This window comes from Vitis vinifera, chromosome 13, assembly GCF_030704535.1.
Source record: "Vitis vinifera cultivar Pinot Noir 40024 chromosome 13, ASM3070453v1".
Lineage (NCBI taxonomy): Eukaryota > Viridiplantae > Streptophyta > Magnoliopsida > Vitales > Vitaceae > Vitis > Vitis vinifera.
This window is the reverse complement of record NC_081817.1, coordinates 3,312,327-3,334,925: the sequence shown is the minus strand read 5'-3', so window position 1 is coordinate 3,334,925 and position 22,599 is coordinate 3,312,327. Positions and strand designations below refer to the sequence as shown.

Genomic DNA, 22,599 nt, shown 5'->3' with positions numbered 1-22,599 from the left:
TTTCCATTTTTATGGCCTGCATTTTTCTGCATTCTTGCTTGAAATGCTCCTTCTGCAGTATCTCCTTGTCTCATGAGTCTTCTTTGTTCCACAGCCTCCAAGGAATGTAATAATTCTGTCAAGCTAATAGTTGACAGATCTTTTGAATTCTCCAAAGAGGAAATTGTAGCTTCATATTTCTCAGGAAGTGTAACCAATATCTTTTGAACAATCTTCTCATTGGAAAATTCTTTTCCAAGCAGCCTAACTTTGTCTGCTATTGAAAGAAGTTGTGCAGCATAGTCTTTAACAGCATCAGACTCCCTCATTTTCTTCATTTCAAATTCTCGAATCAAGTTCATCACCTGCATGTTCTTGATTCTTTCATCTCCTTTGTATTCCTCCTTGAGATACTCCCAAATTTCTGCAGCTGAATCAATTTTCATGATTTTGATGAAAATTGATGGTGAAACTGCAGCAAACAAGCAAGCTTTCGCTTTAGCCTTTCTTGTCCTTCTTTCTTTATGCAACTTCATTTGAGCCACAGTTGGATTGGCTCCTAGGGGAGGAACTTCATAATTTTCTTCCACTGCTTCCCAAACATCAAGTGCTTGTAGATGAACTGTCATTCTAACAGCCCAAGTTTCATAATTGTCTCCATCAAGAATTGATGGTGCAACTGTGAGACTTGACTCTTCCATTGCTAAATGATTTTTGAAAGTGTTTGGGTTCACTCACCTCACTGGCCCCTCAAGATAACTATGGCTCTGATACCACTTTGTTGGTATAAGATTAAATACTTATACAGAATATATTTTTGGGCTGCTGGAACTTATGATTTTATTGATGAAGAATGCTGAATTTATACATGAACTTGTAACTTAAATGACATTAGAATAGCAGAAAATCAAGCTACTAGATGATGAACAACTACTTCCTATAAAATAGAAACCAAATCTTGACCAAATAAAAATAAGAAAATATCTAGATGTTGCAGATTTTGTGCAAGACTCCAGCTGCAATATTCAAAATTCAAATTCTAGCAAATACTAAGTCAAAATTCAACACAACACTCTAAAACTAAACTTGACCAACATCTGGTCGGATCAAGATAGTCCTTGTAGTTGTTTGGTTTTTCCTTTTCCTTTTTTTTTTCTTTAACTCTGGATAGTTTCATGGCCTAATCAAGTAGAAACGCCATACCATCTCTATATAATTGGATGCCACAAGCATCCAAGAGCCTCACAAAGGAGTCACCAGCATTGATCGAGCTCTACTGTGTACATTGTTTCTCACCCAACCAAAAAGGGAGAGTTCCAAGAGCAATGGGTGCTTCACTTCTTCAATCAACTGCAATGCTTAGATTTTTGTTCCTAGTTTTGAACACCCTGTTGGTCGTCCCGGAGCTTGCCAGCGCCGGCATCACTAGGCACTACAAGTTCAATGTATGTACTTTTCTTATTTGGGTTACAGTTGAGTGATTGATATTATTAAATTGGTTTTAATTTTGTTTAAGCTTCTTTCGGATATTTTGTAGATCAAGTTGCATAGCGTGACAAGGTTGTGCCACACGAAGAGCATCGTGAGTGTGAATGGGCAGTTTCCAGGACCTCGCATCATTGCTCGGGAAGGCGACCGAGTGGTGGTTACGGTGGTTAACAATGTCCAGAATAATGTTACCATCCACTGGTAAGAAAACCTACTAGATTTCCTCTCATGATCTTCTCTTCCCTAAGAAAATGTTTTTGATGGATGCATCAGGAACAAGAAAACATGTTTAGATGCTAATTGTGATGGCTGACCGTGTAAATTTACAGGCATGGCATTCGGCAGCTTCAGAGTGGATGGGCAGATGGACCTGCATATGTGACCCAGTGCCCTATTCAAACAGGCCAGTCCTACGTTTATAATTTCACCATCACTGGACAAAGAGGAACCCTGTTTTGGCATGCTCACATTTCATGGCTAAGATCCACTGTCTATGGACCCATCATCATCCTTCCAAAGAAAAATGTTCCTTACCCATTTGCCAAACCCTACAAGGAAGTTCCCATTATATTTGGTACGCACCCATATATATCATATATATGGTCTACTAGCACGTCTTTTAATCATTTTCTTTTCATAATCTTTGTAAATTCATTATCCATTGTATGATATTCTATAGGAGAATGGTGGAATGCCGATCCAGAGGCAGTCATTACCCAGGCCCTGCAGAATGGAGGTGGCCCCAATGTCTCTGATGCCTATACCATCAACGGCCTCCCTGGCCCCTTGTACAACTGCTCAGCTCAAGGTACTTTACTCCACCACCCTGATCACTGTTTCTTACTAATATAGCTTACTCAAATATATACATGTACGTATTTCACATTCTTTCTGTATGGAAATTGTCCAGATACTTTCAAGCTAAAGGTAAAACCCGGGAAGACCTACCTCCTGAGATTGATCAATGCCGCACTCAATGATGAGCTCTTCTTCAGCATTGCCAACCACACCCTTACAGTGGTTGATGTGGATGCCATTTACGTCAAACCCTTTAAAACTGATACAATTCTGATCACTCCAGGCCAAACCACCAACCTCCTCCTCAAGGCCAAACCCCACTTCCCTAATGCCACCTTCCTCATGGCTGCTCGCCCTTATGCCACCGGCCGTGGAACCTTTGACAATTCCACTGTTGCCGGTCTCCTCCACTATGAACCACCATCCAAATCCTCTCCCTCTGCCTCCTCATTTAAAAACCTTCCTGTCTTCAAACCAACACTCCCTCCTCTAAATGACACTTCTTTTGCCGCCAACTTCACCAGAAAGCTCCGAAGCTTAGCAAACAGTGAGTTCCCTGCCAATGTACCGAAAAAGGTTGACAAGAGATTTTTCTTCACAGTTGGTCTAGGGACAAACCCTTGCCCACAGAACCAGACCTGTCAAGGACCCAGTAATAATACCAAGTTTTCAGCTTCGGTTAACAATGTCTCCTTTGTTCTACCCACCACAGCCATCCTCCAAGCACACTTTTTTCAGCAATCCAAAGGCGTCTACACCACAGATTTTCCAACCACTCCAACCTTTCCTTTCAATTATACAGGGACACCACCCAACAACACCATGGTGAGCAATGGAACTAAGGTGGTGGTGCTTCCATTTAACACCAGTGTGGAGTTAGTGCTGCAAGATACTAGTATTCTTGGAATTGAAAGCCACCCCCTGCACCTTCATGGATTCAACTTCTTTCTGGTTGGTCAAGGTTTTGGGAACTTTGATTCAAAGAAGGACCCTCCCAAATTCAATCTCGTAGACCCAGTTGAGAGGAACACTGTGGGTGTGCCTTCTGGAGGATGGGTAGCTATTCGCTTCTTTGCTGACAACCCAGGTGAGTACAACTTTCCTCCTACACACTCTTCACAGAACAGAATTCATAGTAACATACCAATTTAATTGTTGGTGAATGCGTGAATAGGTGTATGGTTCATGCACTGCCACTTGGAAGTTCACACAAGCTGGGGCTTGAAGATGGCTTGGATCGTAACGGACGGAAAACTGCCTAACCAGAAGTTGCCTCCTCCACCCTCTGATCTTCCCCAGTGTTGAACTCTCTTTCCTCCAAAACGCTTTTGACCTCATCTTGGCCTCAAACGATACCTCAATTTTTCCCTTTTGTAATTTATTAATTACTCTTTCAGATTGTTTTCTCCCCATTAATGTTCTTTTCTCCAAATAATAAAATGGAGATGTTTTTTGGTAATAAAATTCCGAATATGATTTTTTTTTTTTCTGGCCCAAAAAATCCATCTATATGTACAGGTAAATAGCCTATGACAAATCCATTAGGGCTTGGCCTGGATCAAGCCCATCCCAATATTTCCCGTCATGGCTATGTTCACAGCCCCAGTAGGCAAGGGAACAACCATTCAAGAAACTCCAACCACCATAGACAACTAGATTAATATTTGTTCACACCAAATTTTTAACAGTATGCCAACGATGAAATTGAGATCAAATAGAGAAAATGCCCAAAAAAAAGCAACTAAATCGAAGTTGTTAACTAAGTGCAAGGTAGCAAAATCAGAGTCGGAAATTTTAGAACTTCTCAGAGCAAATGTAGAACAGAGACCATGGATAAAAGTTTTCAACTGTAAATGTAGTTGAGAGATTCCTCTTTCATGCAACTTGCGCCTACATTAAAATGAAAAAGTGTTGATGTTCTTCATAAGTCATTGCAAATTATTTCCAGGAAACTGTGAGATGATCCTATTTTCCTTTGCCCTTTCCCTTTCCCTGACCTTTCTTGGCATCTAACTTGGCTTGAACACGGGCAGCTGCAGCAGCTTTGGCTTCTTCTCTCCTCTTTTTTTCTTCTTCTTTGGTTGCAGCAGCCATCTCTCTCTGCTTCTTGAGCTCTCTGATTAAAAAATGGTTTTGACATGGATCATCATGCTGCTCTTTTTAGAATGGGTAAATCACAAAAGCATTAGAAGAAACGATTGATAGAAATAATGACTTACTCAAGCCTAGCCCTCTCATCAGAAACACTACTGATGCTTGAACCCTTCCTTGGCCTGCAGGCTACCAACTCCACCTCAAAAACAAGGGTTGCACTGCATTAAATGAATACAGCAGACTTGGCTTTCAGTTTTTAGAAATAAGGGAGCCACAAGTCATCGATCTGTAACTACTAAAATAAATAAGATAGAACAACAAAACTATGGAGAAGTTTTGACATTTTGTCAAATAATGTAAAACATCAGGTTCAAGGTGAAACTGACACAAAACAAAATTATATTCAATAACAACTTGAAAGAAGTGTACAATATGACTTCATTTCTACATCCTGATAACAAAAATTTACAAATTAATTGAAACTTAATAAATCAGTTTCACTGGCAACAACCCATTGATTCATTTTGATTAAGATCTTATATTTTCGCTTCGAGAGAAGAGAAAATTATTATTGCGAAAAATGAGTTGATGAGGAAACTAAGAATTCCCATCTCAAACTTAGGATTTGACATCGCCAGTAAGCATGGTTCAGAATCATGGAATCCTTATCTATGTGATGTACGTCCAACATTTGATATTCCTTTTTCTTGGGAAGTTCTATATGTATGGTAAGTTCTATGTCTTATCATCCAACCAATCTGAACTACTACAACATTTGGGAACACAATATTTTTTTTTTTGATACATGAGCGCAAATATATTAAGGGGCGGAAAACCACAAAGCATACAGGAAGTATACATAGCAGCCTAAGCAAAAACACACTCACCACCCCTTAAGGAACGGCAAGCCATTCCAAAAAACCTAAAATCGAAGAGAACTCCTCTCCCATGTACACCCTAGCCCAACTCCACAAGTTACAAACAAAAGAATTTTTCAACTTTTGTATAGCTAGAGAGCCTCCCCTGAAGGCTAATATATTTATTTCCTTCCAAACTGTCCAAAAAATACACAACGGAATGGAATTCCAAATCTTTTTCCTCTTTTTCCCCACAAAAGGGCCCCTCCAACTAAGGAACATCTCTTTGACTGTCTCTGGGAACACCCAATTAGCCCCAAACAAAGTAAGGACAATCTCCCAGAGAATCCTGACTACTATAAAGTGTAAAAGAATATGATTTACATTTTCCTCTTCACAACCACACAAAAAGCAACGATTTGGAAGATGTAAGTCCTGTCTTTGAAGCCTATTCAAAGTTAGGACCTTCTCCCAAGTAGCCTCCCAAGCAAAAAAAGCAACTTTGATTGGGACCTTGTCCACCCAAATACTCTTTTTCGGGAAGGTGATGACACTAGGGACTGTCAGCAGCTTGTAAGCATCTCTAATCCGAAAACTGTGACCCCCTCCTTTCCATATCACCGAGTCCTCTTCAAGAAAAATCCTCAAGTCCCTCAGCATATGAAACAACTCTCCTATAGCGTCCAACTCCCAATCGTTAGAGTTTCTAGAGAATCTTATATTCCAACCTCCTTGGCCAAGGCTAGAATCCCACATCTCATTTACCGAGGCGTTCTTTTGGGCCGCCAAGGCAAACAACTGGGAAAAGTTTGGGACAACGCCTCATTACTGCACCATTGATTAGTCCAGAAATTAACCTTAGTCCCCTTTCCCACCTTGAACTCTATATTATCCCAACACCAATTCGACTCCTTCAAGATTTCCTTCCAAACCCCCACTCCAAACGTTCCGCGAGCCTCATTAGTTCTCCAACCAAAACCCTCATAACCATACTTCACCCCGATCACCTTATTCCAAAGGATTTATTTTTCAAAGGCAAATCTCCAAATCCATTTGCCCAACAAGGCCTTATTCAGGAGATCAATCTTCCGAATGCCTAGACCCTCTTTCTCCTTTTAGGTGCAGACCACCTCCCAATTGATTAAGTAGATTTTTCTTTCCAAGCTTCCCCCTCCCCAAAGAAAATCCCTTTGTAATTTTTTGAGCCTTTTTGCAACTAGCTTGGGCATTTGAAAGAGAGACAATTGGTAAATAGGTATACTGGCCAAAGTGCTTTTAATGAGGGTAATTCTCCCACCCTTTGACAAATATTGTCTTTTCCAAAGGGCTAGTCTTCTTCTCATTCTTTCTTCCACCCCATCCCACATAATTGTGGCCTTGTGATTGGCTCCAAGGGGCAGCCCCAAATAAACAGTAGGAAGGGCCCCCACTCTACACCCTAACTCCACAGCCAATTCATTGATGTCTTCAACCTCCCCAACCGGAATTACTTCACTTTTAGCTAGGTTTATTTTAAGACCAGAGGTTGCCTTAAACCACGCCAAAATCCAGTTTAGAGAGGTAAGGTGATCTTGCCTTGCTTCGTAGAAAATAATAGTGTCATCAGCAAATAGTAAATGGGACACATTCATCCCCATTCCCCCCCTTCCTCGAAGACTACAGCCGAAAATGAATCCCTCATCAACAGCTCTTCTTAAAAGCACACTTAGCACTTCCATACCCAACACAAAAAGGTAGGGAGAGAGTGGATCTCCTTGGCGCAACCCCCTGGAATTGGAGAAATAACCTGTTGGCACCCCATTAACCAGAATAGAAAAATTTGCAGTTGAAATACACCACCAGATCCACTCCATCCAACGAGCCCCAAAACCCATCTTGTGCAAGACCTTCATGAGGAACTTCCAATTAATGCTATCATTGGCTTTTCCAATATCCAGTTTACAAATCAACTCTTTCTCTTTACGTTTATACCAGAAGTCAATCACCTCATTGGCTATGAGTGAGGCATCCAAAATCTGTCTTCCCTTCACAAAAGCATTTTGGTCCGTAGAGACCACCTTGTCTAAAACCTTCTTCAGCCTATTGGCCAACACTTTGGCCAAGAGCTTATACAATCCCCCTAGCAGACTAATGGGCCTGAAGTCCCCAAGGTCATCAGCCCCCCCTTTCTTGGGAATGAGGACTAGGAAGGTAGAATTGAGACTCTTAGCAAAGGACTTCTCATAAAAAAACTCCTTGAATAGATCCACAATCTCCTCCTTCATGAAGTCCCAACAAGATCGCCAAAAGGCCACTGTGAACCCATCCGGGCCTGAAGCCTTATCTCCATTCATTCCCATTAGAGCAGCATGGATCTCTTCCTCAATGAAGGGCTGCTCCAAGCCTTCAGCTTCAATATGGTTTAACCTTTGAAGATTCAACCCCTCAATATCAGCTTTCCAAGCTGGCTCCTCTGACAACAACTGCTGAAAAGCATTCACAACCCCCTCTCTCACCTCCTCCTCCTCCTCCAGCCACCTCCCATTGATCTTAATCTTTTCCATGGAGTTATTTCTTCTATGGGCATTAGCCATCCGGTGAAAGAACCCCGTGTTCTTATCCCCTTCCTTAAGCCACAGCTCCCTTGACACCTGTCTCCAGTGCGTTTCTTCCAAAAGCACCCACTTTTTAAAGACTTCCTTAGCTTCTCTTTTCAACTCCGTCTCTCCTTTAGTCAGGCTCCTTTCACTCTCCACCCCATCCCAAAATTCTACTTGTTGAAGTGCTAAGTTTTTATTAACTTCCAACCTTCCAAACACGTCCTTGTTCCAACCTTTGATTTTTTCCTTCAAGACCTTTATCTTTGTAGCCAATCTAAAGCTAGCCCTCCCTCTCCCCCCCACCTCCTGCCACCAACCCCGAAGAAGCTCTTTAAACCCATCAAATTTGAGCCACATATTTTCAAACCTAAACGGGGAAGGGCCCCGTCTAATCCCGCCACCTTTCAGCAAGATGGGAAAGTGGTCAGAGGTGGGTCTGGGTAACCTACTCTGGACAACCCCACTAAAACAATCAAGCCATTCTTGGGTCACTAGAAAGCAGTCCAGTCTCGCCGAAGATTGATTATTCCTGCCCCCACTCCAAGAAGACACCCCCCTTGCATAGGAAGATCCAGGAGCTCTAGCTCGTCAACCACCTGAGCAAATCTTCTCATGGCGCCAGTCAGCCTCCCCTGATTACTCCTTTCCCTTTGGGATAGGGTAACATTGAAATCGCCCCCTAAGCACCATGGGTCATCCCAGATGCCCCTTATAGCCCCTAGCTCTTCCCAAAGAATCTCCCTATCTTCTTTAGATAACGGCTCATACACTCCTGTGAAGATCCACACATTCCCATCTTCTACATTCCTAAGCCTGCAAGAGATTGAGAACTGCCCCATCTCCATCTCAAGAACCTTTAGGGTTCTTTTATCCCAACATATCAGAATCCCTCCCGCAACTCCCTGAGCACCCATGGCACCCCAATCAAGAAACCTCCCAGAACCCAAACTCCTCACCAAACTCTCTGTCATTGACTGAATTTTCGTTTCCTGGACACAAAACAAGTCAACCTTCTGGCTTCTAATCATGGCCTTAATCACTTTCCTTTCAGAGCTGTCATTGGCTCCACGCACATTCCAACTCAATAGCCTTATCTTCATTGGACTTCCATAATTTGACACCCTCTTCCTTGCACAGCACACTTCTTCTTCTTCCCCCCCTCATAATTGATGGAACATTCAAGCCTTTTCAACTCCCTTTCGAATCTCGATTTCTCCAGCAGAACTTTGCTATGAACTCTTTCTCTCCTATTTCTAATTTTGACCAGGAACTCCAACATATCTTTCTCTAATCCCTTTGTCGAGAATCCCAAAAACTTACTGAACCTAGCCAAATCACTTTCCTCCCAGCTTACTTCCTCCCCTCCTCTTTCTTCTTGTGGCATAGACCGGGCAAGGCACAAAGCCTCTCTGCTCTCTTCAATGCTGTCAGTGTTGACCTCTATCATTTCCCAACACTTCCCTTCTTCCTGCTCTGTAGACCCAGAACTATTGCACAATCTATGAGTAACCCCCTGGGTTATGTCCAAGGTAGCCCCAGAAAGGTCGTAATACTCCCCCAAAGGAGTCCGACCATAAATAGAAGAGGGGGAAGAAGGAGGAGCAGAAACCACCATTCCAAAAGAGAAAGGGGCGTTTTTATACCTTGCAACTTTCTCCAACAAAGCACAGTCGGTCTTAGAAATCCCCTCCGATTGAGTCTCCTCCTCAGAAAGCCTCTGCAGACCATCCTTCACCCAGAAAGGGGAAATACCAGCGGTTGGGCCCCTCATTGGGCTTTGGCCACTTACCAAAGCAAGACGGGCCTCCTCCACCTGGGCCCTAACCATAACTAAAGGAGATGGTCCTCGGTTGTCCAGCCCAGCCCTCGCAGGATTTGGAAACACAATATTTGTTCAAGATAAACTATCAAGTGAAATTTGTACTATATCTACAAGCTTAGTTGAAAAGAAAAACAATTGCTAAACATGTAGAGAACAACTTTAAAAGGAAATGGGTTCTAATAAGGTCAAGTGCTTCCACATTCCCAAGGCAAGGTACTGTATGCTCATGTTAGTATTGTTTGCCAAATATATAACTATCTCAATGCTTGGGCATCTTATGTTTTACTTCTACTTAAACAGAATAATTAAATTTGGCTTGTGTTCTAACAATGACAGGAGACAGGATAGTAAAAATATTACTCTGCAGGGATATCTGGTGGAGAACCAGCAGCTCCGTATGCGTACTCTGGCTTGCAAGTGATTTTTGCAACCTCCCCAACCTGGAAGAAACAACATAAAAGAACATGTAACAGGAACTTTCAACTTTAACCAGAAAAGATATGGCAAGATAAAGCTGTAAGAATAGATTAACCTTCATTGTTTTCAAAGCAATGTCCCATGCCTTAATTACAGTGCCTTTCCCAAGCTCAAATGAGAACACTGTATTATCCTCATGTGTAGTGTCAAAAACTCCACCGGTTTCTGCAAGAGTGCCTTCATAATGCACTGCACAACACAAACAAGTATACCGTAATGATCTTGAATACATAAAGATCACAGAGAGCACCACTCACCATTTTATATAAGGTTCCCCATCCAAAACAAGGCATTGGATAGTTAAATGACTGCTTCATAGTAGATTTTCTTTTTTAAGAGAAAATTAGGGGGGGAAATAGAAAGAAAGAAGACAATATTGTTTCAACAATAGAACAGACTCCCATTTTTTAAAAAGTAATAGAAAAAGAGGGTGTCCCAATCCCCATCCATGACAATCATAAAAGAAAAGTTAAAACAGTACAAACATGTGTTGTTAACCTGTACACAATTTAAATGCAAATTTCCATGTTGTTCAAATTTCATAAAATAAAAGGCTAAACAAGAACTGCACTAAAAAGAAACAAGAAAAAAAGTGTTGGAAAAAGAATAAACCTCTAGCCATCCAGTTAGGCAAATATCTCTTTGATTGCTTGCCCAAAAAAGATAGGGTTAAAGAAGTAGGAAAGAATGAAATAAATACATTGCACAAACAAATGCATTACATATAATTTTAATGTAATCTGGTCTTAAGGAGAGAATACCCACAAAGCTAAACAAGAATAAGAGTTTTCTTTTCTTCTTTTCATCAAGAAAACAAGAAAATAAATTCGAATAAAAAAAAAAAGGAATATACTTCAAGCAGTCCAATTGTGAAAACATCTCTCACTCGTCGCTCAACAAAGAGAGCTTATCTGCCAAACCAACCATGCAACATTATGGAATGTTGATTCCTTCCCATAATCTTGTAAAATCCTTCATAAGTACACTGAGAATGTACCGTTGTTAGTGATAAGAGCATACCATCAACAAGAGGGAGATTCTCTGTTGGAGTGAGTGCATCAGGTTTGGCTTGCTTTATAATTGTCTTCAGTACTCCTCCGTCCCCGGTCAAATCAATTGCATCACCCATGGCTTCTCTAAAGTTTCAATCACCAGCTTAGACAAAAGAAACATGAAATAAGAGAAACTGCTACAAGTAAAATGATACGAATTGAATCACTTCAGCCCAACAGATCAAAGAAGGAAAATGATTTCCTTATATATATAGAAAACAAAAAATAATTAGAATTAGTTAGTGTTAAAAGTAGTTAGCTTACTGTTAGAGTAGTTAGCTTGCTGTTATCAGGTTGTTATTAAGTTACTGAAAACAGAACAAGAAACCACTGAATTGTTAGTGCTAGATCTTGACTACTAAAGCTGTCTTTAAGAGACCATATGTAATCATTCTTTCATAGTTGCAATAACAAACCATTCTTCAGAAGCTTCTTTCAACCTTTGACAGTTACAAATTTATGCATTTTAGAATTATTTAATCTTTGTATACAAGAAGAAAAATAAGTTAAATAAATTTAAAGAAACATATAAAAATAATTTATTAACTTTAAATTTATTTTTCACTTTCCTTTCATTTTCCTCCCTATTTTCCCCCAATTTTTCCATGAACCAAACATAGGTTATGGAAATTATGCTTAAACTAAGGCATTATTGAACAAATAATGCGAAGTCCTTTCTCCTTACTAATCAGGCTGTGCATCAACAAATAAGTAACTATACTCTAACACTCAGACTTTTCTCATACATAGGAATCAAACAAGTTCTATTAAAACCTTTTTGGGAAAAATAAAAGAAATTCATTCAAATTGATTATTGGTTCTCACAAACAAACAAAAAAATCACCAAATTTTTGCATGATTCAAACTCTAGAGAATTCAATCTTGCTTCCGAGGCTAATGTTTTTCTTCTCAAACGAATAACAACTCACTAATCTCAGGTCCGGCGATATACATAAAATAATAACAATAATAATAAACAAAAAAACAACTGAAAAAAAAAATTAGAGAAGATCAAAAGCAAAATTGCAGAGACAAATTAGGAACTAAAATTGTTACAACAATACAGAAGTCTAACGTCTAGGGTTTCAGAAAGAAAATGATTCTACTCACCAAATTCAACAGGAGAGCAAAACTGGAAAGTGAAAGAGATGAAGAGATATAGGGTTATTGTGAAAGAATCGGAAAATTCGGGCTGTCGGATTAAAAGCGATATATCGGGGGAAATTGCCGTTGATTTCGTCGCCCATAGCCGTCTGATGATTTTTCACTGGAGAGCGGCGAAGCATTTTTATTTGGAATCCAGACACGCACGTGAAAAGCGCGTGGAAAATGGAATGCTGAATATTGTGCAATATCTTAAGCCCTTTCGGTTAATGATTGGGCCGGGCCGATCAACTAACCTATTAATAAAAAGAATAGGTAGCCCAGATCCGTTACCTTCAGCCCAAACATAGCCCAATTAATAGTTCAGGTCAGATGCGATCCAAGTTCGCATAATTGTAGCCCATTTAGCCAAAAGCCCAGAACAAAGCCCAAGACATGCGATCATGGAGAATATTGGTTCACAATTAGAAGAAAAATAAACGAGGGACAAGATCTACAGCATGCGGTTGAAGGCATGGCCCTAAAACATGCAATTTAGGGAACATAACCCCCTACACCCAACCCCACCAGTTCATAAGCACTCCATTCCTATGCCCCATCACTTCAATTAAATTAAATCATAGTTAGATTCCTCAAAAATTTAAACAAAAAGAAAATAATTTTTATTATGTCATTAAATGAATAAAGTATGTCCCTAAATTAGCTTTATTTGCTAGGTTAATAAAAGGGTAGCCGGTAGCCGGTAGCGGGTAAGGGAAAGCAAAAGGGACCCACAATGGAACCTCACATGTGATGGTAGGACCCATGAAGCAGGGCATGTGAGACCACCCACCGGAAAACGACTGGGGGCAGTCTTGATTTAAAATTGAGAATGCGACTCCCCATAGAAACGTCGTCGCATCGGATGGTGGAGGCGCTCACGCTAAAGGGAACGGAGCCAGCACCTTGATGTTGGCGTGCAATGTGGACCATGGTCCGTGACGTGACCGTTGACCAAATTCGAACCCATTGGGTCCACTTTTACCAAGTTTTGTAGGAAATTAGGACCAGCCCTGGTCCCATTGTTTTGTTGTGATTAGGTTTATGATTTGTATTTGGACCGTTGCTACGATCTGTGGCCTGTTGGTTACCCCAAATATGGGCCTAGGGGTACCAATCATTGGAGACACATGAAACAGAAGTCTCATTCTCCATTTCGCCGTCTAGAAATGTAAGATTGAAATAATTATTTATTTTTATGTTAATTATACATAATTTAAAATAATTTTTTATTAAATAATAAAATTAAGAAAAATAATATTTACTCAATAAATAAAAATTAAGTATAAAAATTCATATAATAGTACATAATATATTTTAGAGAGGATTGTTTTTTAAATTTTAAGATAATAATGAAAAAGTAAAATAAATTTATGTATCTTTTTTAAAAATAATGTTAAAGTATATGATATAATTATAATTTAATAATTAGAAGATAATAAATATTATAAATAATATAAAAACATTAAATCAGGTTTGGGTTAGGGTTCGATTATCTGAACTTTGACTCCAACCCAACTCAAATTGAGTTCGATTCGAGAAAACTTAAATCAAACTCAACCGAATATTTAAAATGTTTGCCTAAATTCACCCAAACATCGGGTTCGTGTTAGATTGGACCAATCCGTTCAAGTTGCACCTCTAATTCAGAAGCATCCAATATGAATTTATTGTTATTTAAAAGATAATGCAATTCATTGAAATTAAGACTTATAATTATTTAACTTTTATCATATATCAGGCTTTGATCATCTTATCTAAAGATCAATTGATATCTAATAAGGATAAATAAAATCTTTTATGATATTTAACAACATAGTATGTAACCTTATTCAAAATGTCATCATTGAATGATTCATCTTTGAAATTTAAAAGTAACATTATTGTATTCCCATCGCTTTATTTGAAATAAAGCAAGTCATGATTTGAAAGGAGTTGATAGATTCAAAGTAGTTACAATACAAATTTATATGTTGGGACTTCCCAATATTAGGCCTTGAACAACCGTTGTTGACTTATGGATCCAACTCCTATGCTTGCATTAGAGGGTGATATGGGTCGGGTTGTGAATTGTTTGAGGTTCAATGAGAACTAAAACATTAATTTGAAGTAAGAGTATGGACTTTCAAATAAACATTTTTAATTGTAATTAGGTTGTGAAAACCATTTCACATTAATGTTTTAGAATTTCTTACCATCTATATAAATATCATTTTATCGAGGAAAATAAAATTTTAGAAATAAACTTTCATGTTTATATACTTGAGTTTTAAAGATAACAAATTGAAAATAAATTCGTAATAACATATTTTCAATCATGTAGATATTACTTACAATAGGTTCAATGAGTCTTTATGTTAAAAAAGAGTAATTAGAAGTTTAGACAGATAAAATTTTACACCAAGATTGGTGATCAACCCTAATATCATTTGTAATAATTTATTGACTCAAATGTAGATATTGCTTATTTTTAACCTAAAACTCATCTACATAATTAAAATAAGGTTATATGTATAAATATAAGATTGTAAGACCATTTAGACAAAAAAATTTGCTTTATAGGGTCCAAAAGAGTTACATTAGGTCATGGACCGACTTCGATATAAGGATTCACCCTTAACCATGTAGATATTATTGTCGGTATTACAATCAAACCCTAAAGAGAAAAAAAGACGGAATTTAATTATGATACCATCATTTATAACAAGGATATTGATAAATATAAGACCACACAAACATCACCGTCCAAGTACTGAGTCCCGGGGATTATTATTATGATGTCCACAATGAATCACATCCACATGTTACATAATAGAAACTTTTTAAATTATGTGAACACATTTATTGTGAGTGTAGGAAAATCCAACAAGTTTGTGTTCATACTTTAATGACAGCTACCTTTGCCAAAATTGAATCCAAAAAAGACAAAAAAAAAAAAAAAAAAAAGCACTTTCTAGATGTGCTTATTTTTCTCCCCTTTTACCACATGTAATAAGCTCCCATTGGGTGGTAAAAAGATTGCATATTTTAAATAAAATAAAGCCTAAACAAAATGGACTAAAATTTTATTTACAAAATTGGGCTTCATGGGTATATTTTGTAAAGACAAGGGGGTTGGTGCTACCTGGTAAAGATTTGATGAGTGACATTTGGTCATAGGTTCAAAGAAGATGAGCAGCTTTTGTGATGGCATGTAAACTCTAAAGTCCAAGAGAGAAAGATTTGGAAATCATTTCACTAAGATTTTTGGTCATAAGGGAAAAAGAGAAAAGTGGATAAGGACTTGTGGGGTGGGGGTGTGGTGGGGGATGTCTCCACTTTTCTTCAAGAACCCTATTGAGAATTTGAGAGTAGGTGGCCTCTTTACTAAAATTTGGAGAAAGCTTTTCTTTTCCCTGTGTCTCTTTTGGCTTTCTTTGGCAGCCAACACAAAATTCTAATCATTAATATTCAAACCTCGATCTCATTGGGAGTCTTGTTTGTTTGATTGCATGGAAAGTGCTTAAAAAGAAGAAAATATCACATATGAAGAAGGAAAGCAAATATTCTTTCTTTGACCTCCAACCACATCAACCTCCTAAAGAAAGTGAACCTTATCTCTTTTTTAACTGCAATTATCATGTGGAGGAAGAAATTCCATGCTAATCAATCATCATGGGGCGCCGAAATTGAAATCAATTCAAATTTCTTTATCTTTGAAATCTGCTTTCCATTAGCTATGAAATTTGACCTCATTTCAATATAATTATTTAAAATTATGAGTTAATTTCACCCCTCCTTGAAGTTTATCGTTAGTATTCTTAGTTGTTAGGCTATGTTTGGTTCCCGGAAAATTTGAGGGAAAATACGAGGGAAAGAAAATACAAAGGAAAAGTAAAAGGAAAGAAAAAGGGAAGGAAAATAAAAAAATAGATTAAAAGCTGATAAATTATTATTTTTGTTACTTCAAACTCGTTTTATTTATTTTAACTCATCAATATAAAGATTAAATAATTTATAAATATATAAGTTTTTAATTAGTTTTAATTATATTTGATTTTCTTTGATATTTTTTATAGGACAACCAAACATAAGAAAATCATTTTCCTTAACATTTTTTTTCTTTCCTTTGTACTTTCCGGGAACCAAACATAGTCTTAATGTTCTTAAGTTTTATCGGACCTATATATATGTATTCTCTCCCTTTGGTCATGTTTGATTATAATGGTCATGTTTGACTATAAAAAGTTTTAAAGAAAAATAATATACAAATTCAAAGTTAATAAATTAGATTTATATGCTTATTTAATCGTTAGTATTCTTAGTTATCAATATTCTTAAGTTTTATCAGACCTACATATGTATTCTCTCCCTTTGGTTTTGTTTGATTATAAAAATATTTAAAAAAAATAATATATAAATTCAAAGTTAATAAATTAGATTTATATGCTTATTTAAATTTGTTTTTCTTAGATTAAATAATTTTAAAATATATAATTTTTTAATTAATTTTAATTATACATACATATATATATATATATATATATATATATATATATATATATATATATATATATATATATATTCATATTTTTCATAATAAAATCAAATATAATTCTTTATTTTTTATTTTACTTACAAGAATCCTTTATAACTTTTTTGGAGAGATTTTAGGTACATCCATTTAATAACTTTTCTAAAAATAAATTTTATAGATAAAATACATTTAAAGAGATGTTACCACTGAAATTTAAACCTTAATGATGTAAGTAAAATTATTCCTAAAATTATTTATTGAAATATTCCTTAAAGAAAGGGTATATGATGAAAATAATTTTTATATTTTCATCTATTTTTTAATTTATCTTTTAATTTTTTTTAAAAGGTCAATTATTAGCTATATTTAAATGTCAAATAACTCCTTTCATTACATTGTTTTTCAAAGAAAAACTTACATAATTTAATTAAGATAATATTTATATTTTACCTGAAAAAATTAATATTTAATTTTTTATATTCAACTAAAAATAAAATATTGATATTAATCAATATAATTAAATTGAATTTATCATTAATTGATAAATCTCAATCTAAAATCATGTAATGTATTTTAAGAAATTTTATTTTTATCAAATTTTGATAAAAGATTCTAACAAAAAAGTTATTTCAAATTGAGGTGAGTTGGCACAATCTCCGAATTAAATCAACCCCATCATCCAAAATCCACCGACCTAAAACTCAAGACGCGGCGACAAGTAATAGAATTTGTAACTTCATAATAATTGTTACAATAGTAGTAGTAATAGTAATAATAATAATAATAAGGTTATTTAAAAAAAAAAAAAAAAAGGATGGAGCATTGAGAATGCGACCCCATGTGTAGTGCTTGTGGTGCATTGTCAGCCACATCGTGCCAACTTGCCATTCCCAAGGTTACAACACCCATTATTTTATGGTCTTTGCCCTTAAATAAAATGTACGTTTTGATATTATATAGTTTCCTAATATAGTATAAAGCTTTATGATTTCCAAAGATTTCCATATTTTAACGAATGGGGTCAGATCCCATGCTACAACCCCACAGTATAAACTACAGAGGAACCAGCTGTAAAATTCCAGGGGCGGAAGTACCCCTGGAAGGCTCTGGTAATTACGGTCCACAAGTGGGGAAGGGTCAGAGTGGTCCAGAGCTGGTCAAAGCAGGACACAATGGTCATTTCGGGTACACAACATTGGGAGCCTCGCCCAATTACTTCTCCAGCTATCAGCCCTACTAGTAGAAGTGACAGCGTACAAGTGGGAGCCTTTTTTTCTTCTAATTATTTATTTATAAACAAAATAAATTTCAATAATTAAATAAAAATTAATGGGAGAGAGGGAATCACTGCTGCCTCTTTAGGCATCCGAAGAGACTCTCTCTCCCACGTTGATCCGTCTCCAGGGGCTCATATTTATAAATTTATGTATTATAATTTGGATTAGAATAGTAATAATAAAATAATGGTCACTGTCAGGGAAGCACACCAGATCCATACAGAGGTGGTGCAGCTGCAATGGTTGAATGGAATCTCTCTCTACACACTAGAGAGAGAGAGAGAGTTGCATACTTGCATGTGAGAGATCAAACAGAGGGAGGACCTATCACTTCAATTCAATGATCTCAACCCCAGAAAAACCCAGAACCGAAACGAAGAGAGAGAGAGAGAGAGAGAGAGAGCGAGAGGGTCATTAATGCAGATGGGGATGGAATAGCCAAAATATCTGTGATATGATTCTCTTTCATGTTGGTCTCTCTCTATTCTCGGATAGATTACAGGGAAGAAACAGTAACATCAAGAATCCATCTTCAGTGGACATTCAGATCCAGAAAAGAGAAAAAGGAAAGAAGAAAAGGGAAAATTATCTAGGCAAAAAGAAAATAAGATAAGAAATAAATCTGTACAAGTATGTATCTCTTGCTCTTGCTCTTCCTCTCTGTTCTCTTTTTCCCGGGACGGCAGAAAAAGGGTGGAACTGGGTTTTGAAGCAAACCCACGAGCGACCTCGCGGAAGGAAAGAGGAGGAAAAGTGGGCGAAAAAAGAGAGAAGTCTCTCTGAAGCATCCTCTTTCTCTTTCTCAGGAAGTGTTTGTTTGTCTGTTGGTTTGATTGTTTGAGTTTCACGAATCACTGTACTCACGCCAGCAGATGAGCATGGTGACGCAACGCCTCACGATGTAAAACCTAGCCCTCTGTTCCTTCACCAAGCTAGCGCACTTCCTGGTAAACGAACACCTCCTCTGCGACGAATTCCTCATCAGAGGCGAAGTCGAAGACCGGCTTCTCGACCCTTCCTTCTTCGACAACTTCCACTTCTCATCCAAGTAGAACTGCGGTGCAGCAGCAGCAGCAGCAGTAGCAGTAGAAGCCATTAAGAACAGAAAAGATAAAAATTTAAACAAAAATCTCAGCTTCCCCCCTTCCTCTCTTTTCCACTTTCGCAAAACGGAGAAAATAAAGCACAGTGTATCAAGAAGAAGAAGAAACCAGACAGAGTGGCTACGATTATTGATAAGATGAGATTGAGTGAGCGAGTCAGTGAATGAGGAGAGATGAAGGTGGGTTAGGGTTGCTATTTATAAGAGGGGTTAGGAGAAGGAAAAGGGTCCTTGCAGATGGGTGTGGCAGTGGGTATCACCTGGGCCTTCTTTGCCTCGAGAGCCCCACCTCTCGTTTTTATTAGCACATATATAATATCTACCAAAAATACATGTCCAATAATAATATAATAAGGTGAGTTCTCAATACACACGTCATGGGCCACTTTCTTATTTCAGTGAAAGATAGCGAAGAAGAGAGAGTGAGAAAAAATAAATAAATGCGGGAAATCTCACTGAAGCTAGTGGGGCTGTAAGTTTATAACTGTCAAAAAAAATAAAAGTAAAATTTTAGACTTTAAGCTGGTAGGTCTTAAAAGGAGGCTTGATGGAAATAAAAGGAAAAGCTGATTAATTAAAGAAAGAGTGTAGAGGCCCACTGCCATTTCCAGTAATTGCAGCACAACCCAGCTCCGTAATGTCACGCGCTTTGAAGTTTAGTCGTGGTTCAGTGGTTGGCAAAGGTATCCTCATTTCCCCCACTCCAGTTCTATTACCAACTCTGTACTTACTTACGTTTGAGGCCACCGCCCACAGCCCACTCCTCCACAGTCCTCACTCGATTCATTCTCTTTAATTGGAATCTTCATTCACCTTTAATCTTCGATTTGGTGCTCTCAAAGACTGATCCTTCTGACACTCAATATTATTACTCTTCTCCAACCTCAATATTTTGTTAGTAACCGCAATCCACCGCGTTAATGCTATGCCAAATGGCTTTCTTTTCCCCCGAGGCCGAGGCCCTGCGAAAGGAACTCAAGAAAAAGATTCCCCTTTAAGGTGTCTATCCGAATCCCATTCAATTCATATATTAAAATTCTCCTATATTATGAATGCCCTAATTAATCAGAGTACGTCCATTCATGGTTCCACCCCAACTTCATTTTCTCTTCCTTTATTGCCCCTTTTCCACCATTGTTGACTTGCGCCGCTTCCTTCGCCTCAAAAAATAAACCAAATCAAGTCTACGTCATCATTATTCAAGTAATTTCACACTTTCTTTGGAGAAAAGAAACCCCATTAATTACTGCTGCAAATAAAAGCGGGAGACCATGGTTCTGTAGATGTGACCGTACGTGGGAACAGTGTGGGGATTATGGCGGTGGTGACGGTGACGGTGACGGCGGTGGTGGTGGTGGGTGAAGGAGGGGTTTCGATCCTTTGATCAATCAACAGTTACGTAAGATGATCAGATGACAGGTCGAAGAGAGATGATCAATCAATGATGGGGTGCCTGTTTTGAGCTTTGGCCTTTGGGCATGTGCGTCGGTTGGATATGCCTTATCGGTTGTATGTTTGGGTCATGGAAATGGCAGTCGAGCGAACCAAAAACATTGCCAACACAGTGATGGCGGTGAGACTTTAGTGTAAGTTAGGCTCCTGCTTTTAATGAGGTCCTCTAGAAATTAATACCTTGTTTGGCCAAAAGAAGAAAATAAAATTTTCCAAGGCAAAATACAAAGGGTAAGAACCACCCTGTTTTCTTCCTCATGCTGCTTGCCCACCCAATTAATTAAATCAACCATATTAAACTTTAATCACGCCCGTGATTCAAATATCATCATTGTTTAACCTAAAGTATTATTAAGAAAATCCATATGGGAGATTGAGTACTATTCAGTTAGTTGCACACTGAATCATTCAGCATGTTTGGGTCAAGAGTCAAGAGTCAAGAGTCAAGAGTCAAGGTGCAATGATGAATGATGTTTAGCGGAAGCTCTCTAATTGACTGGCCTGGTGATACAGGATACTAGACTTGGTGAAATATCGAATTCTGAGAGGTGAATTGGGATGCGGTGTAATCATGGGGAATGATGAGGTTTTTTGATTTACAATTATGATTCTTAGTGTTACTAGTGTCCAAAATTTCAATACTTCTCGCTTGTCACCGAGGCAAGGATCAACATAGACCAAATCAAACACTTTAGCACATCACTAGGTCAACAAAATCAAGCTAAGGATCTTTCAGCTCAAGCATGGCAATAGCAACGGCGTGCATTCACCACTCATAGCCCGTTGATTATTTAAATGGGATGGGAGGGATATATTGGAGGAATTCTTGCCCTCATACTTTCGGGCCGTTTTATTATGAAAACATTTTTTTATTTCATTATTTATAATTAAGGTAGGGTAAGATAGACGAGGCAATATTGGAGCCTATATCATTCCTACAAACGATCCAAAGTCGTTACAATAGATGTTTACCATGAGAAATGTAAATTATACTAATTTAAACATGATATTCGTCTAAAAAAAAAGAAATTACAAGAAAACAAAAATAAATAAAAAACAATCCTATGAAACATGGTTTGACAATATAAAATCAATTCATAGTAAATTAGAATCTTAAAGCTTTCAAATATAATTTGAAAGGAATTACAAGTTTTGATTAACTTGAAAAAAATCGAATTACAATGGAGATCTACTTAATATATATTGTGAAAGTGAAAAACGGAAAAACTATAAAATTTGAATAAATGATAAGTAAAAGTTTAAACTACTTGATCTTTATCACTAGAAACATGTTGAATAAGTTCCTCTTCTGCCAATTAACATATCAGTATCACCAAAACAAGTTAATTCTTATCATTCCCCTTCCTTAAGTACAATGGGGAGATTGCAACATTGAGCTTGGTGTGTATCACCAAAAATCGATGTTAGACACAAGCCCTTGGTCATAACATCAACTATTTAATTTGCATTAGGAACACAACGAATAATCACTTGTTTACCAATTACTTTATCTTGTAGAAAATAAATATCCAACTCGATGTGCAACTAAGGCAAAGGCACTCATGTTGTCACAACATATAATCGGACCATGAGGAAGATAAACCCGAAGCTCTGTAAGAAAAGATTGGATCAAGAAAAGATTAGATCTAGGAAAACTTAGTGGTAGTATTTGCATGGCTTTAATAATTGGATTTAGTATTAGAGAGAGAGAGAACAAATTGCTTCTTAACACTTCATGAAACTGAAAATGAGCCTAGGTAGATGCAATAACCACCCATGGATTTGCAATCATCTTGATTGTTAGCCTAATCAACATTTGAATATGCAACTAGATCAAGTTGTGATAGTAGTGTAATAGAAAGGGCATGATGCATGGTTCCTTTGAGGTACCATAGCAATCTTTTGACAACTTCTTAATGAAAATCAATCACCTTATGCATGAATTGGCTTACTTTGTTAACAA

The 22,599-nt window shown here is 37.5% G+C and overlaps 3 protein-coding genes across 4 annotated transcripts; 1 reads left to right on the top strand and 2 right to left on the bottom strand.

Annotated features, from left to right (window-relative positions):
* The first annotated feature begins 1,137 nt into the window (after window positions 1-1,137).
* LOC100251378 (laccase-17) lies at window positions 1,138-3,748 on the top strand. Its single transcript, XM_002278239.4, has 6 exons — window positions 1,138-1,424; window positions 1,517-1,668; window positions 1,797-2,041; window positions 2,147-2,275; window positions 2,378-3,352; window positions 3,440-3,748. Exons 1-6 carry the CDS (start codon window positions 1,200-1,202, stop codon window positions 3,568-3,570), a joined length of 1,857 nt encoding a protein of 618 aa, XP_002278275.2. The 5' UTR covers window positions 1,138-1,199; the 3' UTR covers window positions 3,571-3,748.
* A 288-nt stretch (window positions 3,749-4,036) lies between these two features.
* LOC100241006 (peptidyl-prolyl cis-trans isomerase FKBP20-1) lies at window positions 4,037-12,477 on the bottom strand. 2 transcript variants are annotated; one of them, XM_003633427.4, is made up of 6 exons: window positions 12,257-12,477; window positions 11,115-11,249; window positions 10,150-10,283; window positions 9,978-10,057; window positions 4,485-4,577; window positions 4,037-4,381 (listed from the first exon to the last, which is right to left on the bottom strand). In XM_003633427.4, exons 2-6 carry the CDS (start codon window positions 11,221-11,223, stop codon window positions 4,231-4,233), a joined length of 567 nt encoding a protein of 188 aa, XP_003633475.1. In that variant the 5' UTR covers window positions 11,224-11,249; window positions 12,257-12,477; the 3' UTR covers window positions 4,037-4,230. The 2 variants fall into 2 exon arrangements, with proteins under 2 accessions (XP_003633475.1, XP_010658544.1); XM_010660242.3 differs by having other exon boundaries at window positions 11,115-11,230; window positions 12,257-12,465.
* Window positions 12,478-18,512: 6,035 nt separating this feature from the next.
* Window positions 18,513-19,348, bottom strand: LOC100263265 (small polypeptide DEVIL 11). The gene has a single exon (XM_002283191.4). The coding sequence runs from the start codon at window positions 19,176-19,178 to the stop codon at window positions 18,927-18,929; it is 252 nt and encodes an 83-aa protein (XP_002283227.1). The 5' UTR covers window positions 19,179-19,348; the 3' UTR covers window positions 18,513-18,926.
* Between the last annotated feature and the right edge of the window lie 3,251 nt (window positions 19,349-22,599).